The 9,989-nt window shown below is 33.8% G+C and overlaps 2 protein-coding genes across 2 annotated transcripts; one reads left to right on the top strand and one right to left on the bottom strand.

Annotated features, from left to right (window-relative positions):
• LOC114711584 (probable glycosyltransferase At5g25310) lies at nucleotides 1-4,599 on the top strand (the record flags this gene model as incomplete). The annotated part of the gene is made up of 5 exons (XM_028895999.1): nucleotides 1-75; nucleotides 1,216-1,536; nucleotides 1,630-1,760; nucleotides 2,655-3,003; nucleotides 3,748-4,599. Coding segments are annotated over 5 exons (1,566 nt in total), but the record flags the coding sequence as incomplete, so codon positions are not given.
• Nucleotides 4,600-4,804: 205 nt separating this feature from the next.
• Nucleotides 4,805-6,391, bottom strand: LOC114711588 (transcription factor MYB114-like). Its single transcript, XM_028896003.1, has 3 exons — nucleotides 6,218-6,391; nucleotides 5,963-6,092; nucleotides 4,805-5,433 (listed from the first exon to the last, which is right to left on the bottom strand). Exons 1-3 carry the CDS (start codon nucleotides 6,357-6,359, stop codon nucleotides 5,094-5,096), a joined length of 612 nt encoding a protein of 203 aa, XP_028751836.1. The 5' UTR covers nucleotides 6,360-6,391; the 3' UTR covers nucleotides 4,805-5,093.
• Between the last annotated feature and the right edge of the window lie 3,598 nt (nucleotides 6,392-9,989).

Here is a 9,989-nt window from a genome sequence, read left to right on the forward strand (position 1 = left end):
CTTTTCGTTACCACCTTCCACCACGCTCATCAGATCCACCATCGTCTTTATTCCTGCCGTCTGAATCAGGAACAGGTATGCTTTATATACCCTTCTTCTTCTTCTTCGTCGTCTTCTTTTCGCGTTTGCTCAATATCTATCCCATGTATATATGCTTATATTTAAATTTAGCTTTTCGTTTTCCATGTATGATCTATTTGCTCGTGTCCTGATGGAAATTGGAAACTATAGACAGATCAATAATTGAAGATATTTATTGTTGTTTGCTTCTGATCGAACAGAGTAATTCATATATGGAACCCAAATGATTGTAGATGGCTACGAGTTAGGATTGTTAGACAAGGATTTCCATTTGTAGTGACTGTAGAATTTCTATATAAGCTCAATATGATCCAATTAGGCCTCTGAATCCGGATCACGAGGTTCTTGCGCATACTAAGGGAAATTACGTCAATAAGTCATGAAGTTATAGTTTTAGAGACTCACAGTCACTTGGTCTAACACGTAAGAAAAGTTAATTTGTGAACAGCTGTTCACACAGCACGCACCAGGTTCAAATTTGGGTGCCTAAAAAATGCCAAATACGGAGATTTTGAATTTCTGATAATATTGTAGTTTCAACGCCTGATGGCTTTTGAAATTGCAGTGAGCACTCAGGCACTACTCGTGCATCGGAATTAATTTAACCATTTCCTTTTAAAAAGGAAAACCTGCAAGGAAGAAGTGTTTGTGGTGCCTTTGAGTGCAAATAGTAGTTTCATATTGTCATAAGTCTATTGTGAACTTTTTCCATCCAAATGTTTGATTGTTTGCTTGCCTTTGAAGGAAAGTAAGCTGTGGTTGTCATTGTTCTTTTTCTTCATCTTAAATTTTTAATATTTATAAAAGTTTCTGATTGTCAGTATGTTTTGGTGTCTCTAGGAACTTAAAATCACAAAATAGAATTCAAGTTCTGAAGTCTGGAATGGACCTGTTTTATTTACTCAGAGTTTAATACTCAAAAGTAGTATCACTGAGGAGATTTATGTATTCTATTGGAAGCATTGGAAATCTGCTTTATATAATGATATGAGAAAAGCATTAAGGCATTCTGCTTTCATCACTATGAGAAAATTATCACGGCGGTGCTCTAGACACAAAATTGATTGGAGAAGATTAATTTTTATAGGGGCCACTTTGGCAATATCTGTCATTGTGTTTCTGATGCTTGTACAGAGTCATCAATTGAACAAGGAGTACCTTTCTCCTCTTGAATCAGTTTCATCAAATCAATCCTTGATCAACACTAGGGAGTCAAATGAATTTCTAGAAGAGGCCAGACATCAACAGGTTCACCTTAGCCACCAACCTGCCTCTATCATTTCACCTAATGTGTCTAACAGGTCAGAACAATCAGTTCCAGTTGAATCAGATAGTGTGGAAGCTCATCGAAGCAATATTTCTGTATATGGCGGAAAGGAGGACAAAAAGGTTGCCCATACAACAGCAATCATTACACATTCCCCTCCTCATGGATTGGTCCCTTCCAGATTGCAGGTAGGAGTTGATGAGATTCTGAGCGTACTTCTTTCTTCTTTTAAGTATGATTGGGAGAGGTGTCACAAATAATTTACTTGATATATATCTCAGAGGCACATACGTTCTATGCCACCGAATGCGGCCCTTGCATATGCAAAGAATGAGATTGAACATGCGCCTCAAGTTGTCGAAGATTCAGATCTCTACAGTCCTCTGTTCAGGAACATTTCTGTTTTCAAAAGGTACTGCATCAGGGGGGAAAATCCTTTGTTTTGCTTATGTCATGTTCTTTTGTAGGTTACTATCATGATTTATGCATGCTAATTACTGAGTAAAGAGTCCTGCATAGTAAGAGTCTACCACTCTAAAATCAGAAAGCTATTTTTCGCTTGTGACTGTTCAAAGTGGGGGGAAGGGCAACCATTTTTCTCCTAGCTCTAAAACCTCTGTGATTCTAATCAATGTGGGCTGACTGTTTGCTGTGCAACTTGATGTCTCTACCGTATGCTTATGCTGCTAGTGAGTCTATAAAGGCTTCTATATGAATTTATGATCATGTTTATTAAGAAGCTGATCAAATTAAGGCAGAGTTTCTAGCTTTAGAACACTCCATGAAGTTCATTGGACTTGGAATTGTGAAAATGGAAATAGATCCAGGATTTAACTATCAAAGTCACCTTAGGGATGAATTAAAGCACCTGCAAAGCTTCAACCGCAGGGATTTAGTATGTCCCAACTTGTGATATCGTTGCATAATGCAAAGAGTTAGAAGATTTCAAAAACATATGTTATTGTAGAATATTAATCTTCCATTAGCGAACACCTTTGGCTCTGTATTTCATTGTACTTAACTCTATTCTTCTAGTTCATTTTGAAAATTTCTCGTCGTCCTGTGCATGGGCATTATTCATGTGGCATGAGAGAAAAAGGTAATCGTAGTGTGTACTGTTCACAACTCAGTTCATAATCTAGGACATTTGCTGGTATTGTGTAAAATATAGAAAGTGGCTGCTAATTATGTCTATATATTGTACTGTAATGTCATATAACATAACACACTCATTGTTTTCATTACTTTGTCCTAGTTGAAAATTTGTGAAAAGACATCTCAAAGAAATGTTTTGCCTCGATTTCAGGAGTTACGAATTGATGGAAGCAATACTTGAAGTTTATATTTATCCTGATGGATCGAGACCCATTTTCCATAAACCTTTCCTCAAGGGAATCTATGCTTCTGAAGGATGGTTTATGAAGTTAATGCGGGAAAACAAGCAGTTTGTTACCAAAGACCCTAGAAAAGCTCACTTATTTTATTTGCCATATAGTGCACGTCAACTGGAGATGGCACTCTATGTGCCTGGATCTCATTCTTTGAAACCGTTGGCCATCTTTCTGAGGAACTATGTGAACAAGATTGCCGCAAAGTATCCATTCTGGAATCTCTCACATGGATCAGACCATTTCCTCGTTGCTTGCCATGATTGGGTATGTGGCATATCTCTATTCTCCATAAATTTGTTGCTGACTTGAATCCAATTATTTGTTTGGAAGAAATGCGATGATTGCCTTGAGCCCTAGAATTTCCTTTTTCTTGTTGGAAAAAAACTAGACATGATTTCATGGCTTACTAACCATGCAATTTGTTATAAATATTATATTTTGTATGATACATTTTCCCCTTTTGACTAGTGCCTAATTACAACTTCAGTATATCAACTTGAAAATGTAACAAATCACCCTATTTTATAAAAAATTAATAAATGTTAATTTCCAGTCTTATCTAAGGTCAGATTTTTTGGGGAGCGTATGTCAACAAATGAAATCCCTTGTCCCCTGACCCAAGCCGGAAAACTGTAGCCCTTTTCCCTTTCACGATTTTGATTGTGTTCATTACAGTCCATGCACAGAAGATGGAAGCTTATTAAAATTGGAGATTTAAAGAAATAGATTTAGCTCATATATAATAAGCCAATTTGGGGCAATAGGGAAGAATTTTAAAGAAAGAAAAAAACAATGTTTTTTGCATGGCCTGTTAATGTTAAGGAAGACAAACATTTAGGCTTCTGAGTTTTTTTCCCGAAATAACAGGTTATTTTGTTACATTTAAAGTCAGTATGTTAAAATTATAATTAACCTTTGTTTCAGAGGAATAAAATATATTTTCTTCTTTGTATTTTGGTCTTTATGAGTCACATTGGTCTGACAAGAAGCTCTATGTAATCTTTGCAGGGTCCTTATACAGTAACTGAGCATGATGAACTGGCCAGAAACAGCATTAAAGCTCTATGTAATGCTGATACGTCGGAAAGAATCTTCATTGCGGGAAGAGATGTTTCGCTCCCAGAAACAACCATAAGGGCACCCAGAAGACCTCTAAGACATGTTGGTGGGAATAAAGTGTCACAACGTCCAATTCTCGCCTTCTTTGCTGGAAGCATGCACGGTCGAGTACGTCCCAAGCTTCTTAAGCATTGGGGTGGTGAAAAGGATGAAGACATGAAAATTTATCAGCGTTTACCTCAACTAGTTTCCAAAAGGATGACTTACATCCAGCACATGAAATCAAGTAAATATTGTCTATGTCCAATGGGCTATGAAGTGAATAGCCCGAGGATTGTCGAGGCCATATATTATGAGTGTGTTCCTGTGATCATCGCAGATAATTTCGTCCTCCCTCTCAGTGAGGTCTTGGATTGGAATGCATTCTCAGTGGTGGTGGCTGAGAAGGATATACCCAGGTTAAAGGAAATTTTATTGTCCATTCCCATGTCAAGATATCTTGCCATGCAAACTAATGTGAAGATGGTGCAGAAGCATTTCCTCTGGAACCCAAAACCAATAAGATATGATCTGTTCCACATGATTTTGCATTCAATATGGTTCAACAGGCTAAACAATATTCAAATCCCACGGACGTAGTTATTCTTTCAGCATTTATTGAGCAGATGACTTCGGTAGTGTTGTGTTTTTTGGCCTGTGTGTTTTAAAGCCATTCATTTCTATATGCAGAATTTTGACAGCCTTTTATTGCTTCATTGTTTGGAAGTATATGGAAAAAGCATTTACTCATTGGATCTAAAACGATTTTTCTTACCCGAGAGGCATTCATGCATTTGCTGTTATCTAATCACGTGCTGATGATAAGGAGACAAATTTTCCCTATCATAATCAAGCAGAGAAACCCTAGCTGTCTGAAATAATGGAATGAGAATTAATGCGCTCTGCTACATCTTGTTATATATGATACACTCCTTCACAAGGCTTTGCATTGTCAGCCGACCGTTCATTTCACATCACAAAGAAATGACTAGTTCAGATACAGATACAGAACACATCTGATTCTTCACAGAAGAGAAAACACCAAACTCTCTACTTAATTACAGATATCAATCTTCATATTGGGATCCTCTAAAGCCCTAAAGAAAATTATTCAGTAAATTTCAAGCAAGGAAAGGCACAAACTTGTGAACCCTAAAATGATCACCAAGCTCTTTTGTTTCTCCAACACCGTCCTAGATCACTTGGTTTCTCCAAAATCCACGGGGCATTAATTTTCTTATGAAACTTTTTTAGGATCAAAACTGTCCACTGCTCCCTGGAAACTCATCTAGTTCTAGATACTTGGTCATCCAATCCAACTCACGAAAGCATCCATCTCTGGGAGAGAAATCAAGGAACTCATTCACATCAAAGCTAACTTCTGAGTTCACAGGTCCATTTCCTTTAATGGCTTCCTCATTCTCCACGAGAGCACTATCCCAGGTATGTTGGGGTGTGCTTTCTTGTGGGGTTGCAGTGTTTGGCTTCTTCTTCTTCTCCTCTTCCCGATTCACTTTTTTGCACAAATGAGAATTCCAATAGTTTTTTATTTCATTGTCTGTTCGTCCCGGAAGTCTCCCAGCTATCAGCGACCACCTGCACACAAAATTTAATGTCAGATACAATAACTCTATCCAACAACCACTTAACAGGAACTTTAAATTCTCATAATGTTTCAGTGCTGACTCGCTTCAAGTACTATGATCCCACAGGAATCGATGTCTTTAGGAGTAGTATGTTTTAAGGGATTGAGTTGGCTCTTCCTATTTATGAGACATGCGAATGTAATCATAATAATATAAAAAAATTTACTAAAATTGTCTCTACCATGTATCAAGGAACTATCATGTCAGGACTGTGAATTTTAACATCTTCCACACTTATAGGAAAGAAATTTCTTACACCGATTGGCTAACAAATATATTATACAGTGCAGAAACTAAACTGACATGTGTGCTCATTCAATCTGTTTCTTTCTTTCGTTGTTTCTAAAGCATAGAGATATATGCAAGATTTGCTTCTACTGATATATATTTACTCCTACTGGGTTAGCTTTTATTCACTGTGCAAATTAAAGAATGTGTTTTGCTTGAAATTATATAGAAAACATGAGTATAAGAAGCACCTATTTCCGAGGAGTTTGTGAAGCCTAAGAATCAAATCTTCTTCTTCAAGTGAAATGTTGCCTCTCTTGATGTTTGGCCTCAGATAGTTGAGCCATCTCAGCCTGCAACTCTTGCCACACCTGTTTAAACCTGCAAAAGCAAGTACAAAACAGAGAACCCAGAAAAGGTTAATGAGGAGGAAGAAGAAGAAGAAGAATGAAGTGAAAAACTTGGCTTTGGTATAGACAGGATAGATAGAGAGTGAAATAAGGAACCTGATTTAAGAGCAATGGTCTTCCACCTCTTGGCTCCATGAAGTTCAATGCACTGAGCAAGCTTTCGATCTTCCTCGGGAGTCCAAGCTCCTCGGTTAATGAATTTCCCAATGGATGACTCAGTCTGGCTTTTTGGTGCCATGTGAGAGATTGAGAGACACAGACTCTTTTGGCAAATATGAGAGTAGTAAAAGGACAATGAAACTACAATAAGTTGAGTATATATTGAGGAGAGAGAGAGAGAGAGAGAGAGAGAAATAGTACTATAGAGTATAGACTATAGAGTAGGTAGGTTAAAAAACTTGAAAGATAGGAGTGTTTGGAAAGAAAGGGATTGAAATTTGAAGGGTGAGTGAGTCAACTGTCAACGCATCTAACCTTCCATACCATATGAACAAAAATAGAAGACCCAACTACCAGCGGCTTACAGGTACGTTGGTTCCTCGCTGGGAAGTGAAGATGAGGCATTTTGATTTTTCTGATGAGTTATCCACTCAGATATTAATAAAATATAAAACTCCTATTTTATTAATGAAATTAGTTCTGTTTTGTTTTTTTTTTTTTTGGGATGACATTTAAAGGAAATCAGATGAATGAGTCATACTGCTGGTTGATAGACTTGTAGTAAATACCGTGTTTCGTTTTCAATCCTATATTTTATAAATTTGCCTTCTAGTACAATATGTGAATCATGAAGAATAAAATGTGTTGTTTAATATTTATAATCTGTTATAAATTTTATACGTTACATTAATAGTAAAAATTAATTAATGGTGAAATCAAATGGTTCAACGTATTCCCTTTTTTTTTTTTTTTTGCTTTTTTAGACGTTACATGGAGTTAGACAATGGCATGTGAAGTGAACAATAATGTGACTTGGTTACTAATCTTGTGTAATACAGAAATATGTTTTCTTTAAGTATCATATAAAATATGAAAAAATAGTCACATTGTGAATGATTCATAAAAAGCTAAACAAATCTGTTAACTTTATACGATATTTTAATTTAATCTCTTAACTTTAAAAAGTATAGTTTCAATCCTTTAACCTTAAAACTGTTAACAAACAATGATCATATTGAATCCTCGATGTTAATAAGTTATTGTAAAATATTAATATATTAGATTTAATTTTTAAAACAATCATAATTATTACAAAAAATCATCATTTAGGACTAATAATTTAGGATTAAATGACTAAAAATATATCTTTTAAAGTTAAAGAAATATAAAGTTAAATGACCAAATATATAATTTAGCTAAATAAGTGCATTCTGATATAAATTTTATATTTATATTAAAATACTATTGATTAAAATGAGAAATGCACTATTTCCAAAAAAAGGTTTTTTTGGCATTTTTGGTGTTGATTACGATTCATAAATAATACTTCTTGCTGTGTGTGTGTGTATTATTTCCACGTTAATATAATATTAATTAATTTTAAAAAAATAGTTCCACCGATTCCGAAGGCATTAAGGTTTCAATTCATAGGTGCACTGCCACCAAAAGCATGTGCTTGATATTTGGCAATGAAAGTCAAAACTGTATACCCATGCGACTTAACTGTCTGTTTCATGGATGCTGATTTTTTTATAATTTAGATGCCAATAGATTTATGACAGAATGACACTTTGGCCAGAAAATGTTAAGTTCTTGAAAAAAATTTATTATAAGATAAATTAAGAATATCAATTTAGATAGTTAGAAATATAAGAGTTTTGGTTATAAATAATAAAACTAATGACAATTAAATATCATAATTTGCAAAGTAAATTTTCATATTTATAATTGTTTGCAACATATTCTTTAGCAGAGTAACTTGTTTTTGGGGGGGGGCTTAACTACCACTAAATTAAAGTCTTGAGACCTAATTATCATTCTCCCTAATTTTGTAAAACTAATATAATGTAATAAATTTAGATGAATTTAATATGCTTTTAATGAACTCGTTTTTTGTCAAGATAATCTTTTATTTTTATCTATAATATATATTATCAAATTTTAAATAATATTTTTTTTACAAAATATTTAACATTTTTCCTTTATTTAAAACTAACATTAATTTGGTTCTTTGAATATACATATGCATGCATACATGTGTGTGTATTATATAATTATTAGTAAAACAAAGAAGATTTCATAGTCACATTGAGTAATTTCTATATTACTAAATTCCCCGTGTGTAACTAATAAATTCTCTTTTTTTATACTAAACTTTATTTTAATACTAAATTTTCTACTGAATAAGATACAGTGCAAAATTTAACTTAACTTGTTTATACCTACTTAAAAAAATTCCAAACATATTTCATGCTAATAAAAATAACTTTAAATTTTATCAAATTTATCTCAAAACAATAACTTTTTAAAATTTACATATACTTAATATGATTTGCAGAACAATAAATTAAAAGTCAAATTATGAATTCATACTTGACGACTAGTTGTCCAACAGTATCATCATACTTAAACAATATCTTGGATTTGAACCCAGCGTTGACATATTTATTTCGTATAAATCAAAAAACTTATAGGATTATAATGCCACGTCATCCCTCCCTCCGCCACTAAAACTAACTTAAGCAGATGACCAAAGTAGGCCAATCTTGCTTAATCTTAAGTTGAATATGTCCAAAACTTTAATATCTTTAGGTTAGATTTGGTTTTTAATCAAAATCAAAGCAAACCTAACATTAGAATCCGTGTCAAAAATTGGAAGTGGGAAAATGAGCCACGACCACATATGAATTGGATTAATTGGGAATTAATGGCGTGGCGGTCACGTGATTAATTATTACTCACAATAAATTACAAGGAAACAAAGAAACGGATGGGGGGAAATGGAATAGCCGGGGGGGTCCCACCGGTTAAATCGGGGCATTAAATTGGGGCTGCTCCGCACAAGTACGGACAAATTGATTTATTGGGCTATAATTTAAAACGTGGCCCATTGCTCTGCCGCTCATGTACACCAGAAACACTCATGGGCCTCACCTGGTCTCCCACAATCATTTTCTTTCTTTCTTTTTTTTTTTTTTTGCCAGTCACAATTATTAATGACGCTTACCTACTTACGCCAGTGAATTAAATGGGACCTGAGGTAGGAATGATGATTACATGAACGCAGAAATGTTTTTTTTAGGGGGGGGGGAAGAGAAAAGTTACAATAACTGCATCCGAATCCAGTCATTTTTATAAGATACTGCTTCCTATTTAAAATATGAACTAAATTTTATTCATTTACATTTATTCAAAAAATAACTAAAATCAATTTAAAACAATAAATGTGTGAGGCATATATTTATTTTTCTTAATATACTCTTATTAGTAAAAAGAATAAGTAAAAGATGTAATAAATAAATTAAAGAGGAAAGAGCATATATTGAAGTAAAATTAAAAAAACTCATTAAATGCTTGAACAAAAGTGAATATTATCTTATAAAAAAATCAACTTTTTTAAAAAAGTTTAGCTTATATTTTGAATCGGAAGTAGTATAAAAAAACCCAGCTATGGTAGATCAAAATAATCGAATTGTATGATTTAAGAAAATTGTTAAAATTAGTTAAAAGTAATAAACATTTAAAAAATATTTTTTTTTTCATTTTTTACTCTTATTTCTAAGTGGGTATGTGAGAGTGAGGGGAAAAATGGAGACAATGCATAAGAAAAAGATAACGAAAGAGAGTATATTAATTTAGGGTAAAATTATATTTGATATTCCGATAAACGCAAAATGAATCTTATAAAAAGTGATGGATCAGATTAACC

The sequence above is a fragment of the Neltuma alba genome, unplaced genomic scaffold (genome assembly GCF_004799145.2).
Source record: "Neltuma alba isolate B1F8T4 unplaced genomic scaffold, ASM479914v2 tig00011299_pilon, whole genome shotgun sequence".
Taxonomy (NCBI): domain Eukaryota; kingdom Viridiplantae; phylum Streptophyta; class Magnoliopsida; order Fabales; family Fabaceae; genus Neltuma; species Neltuma alba.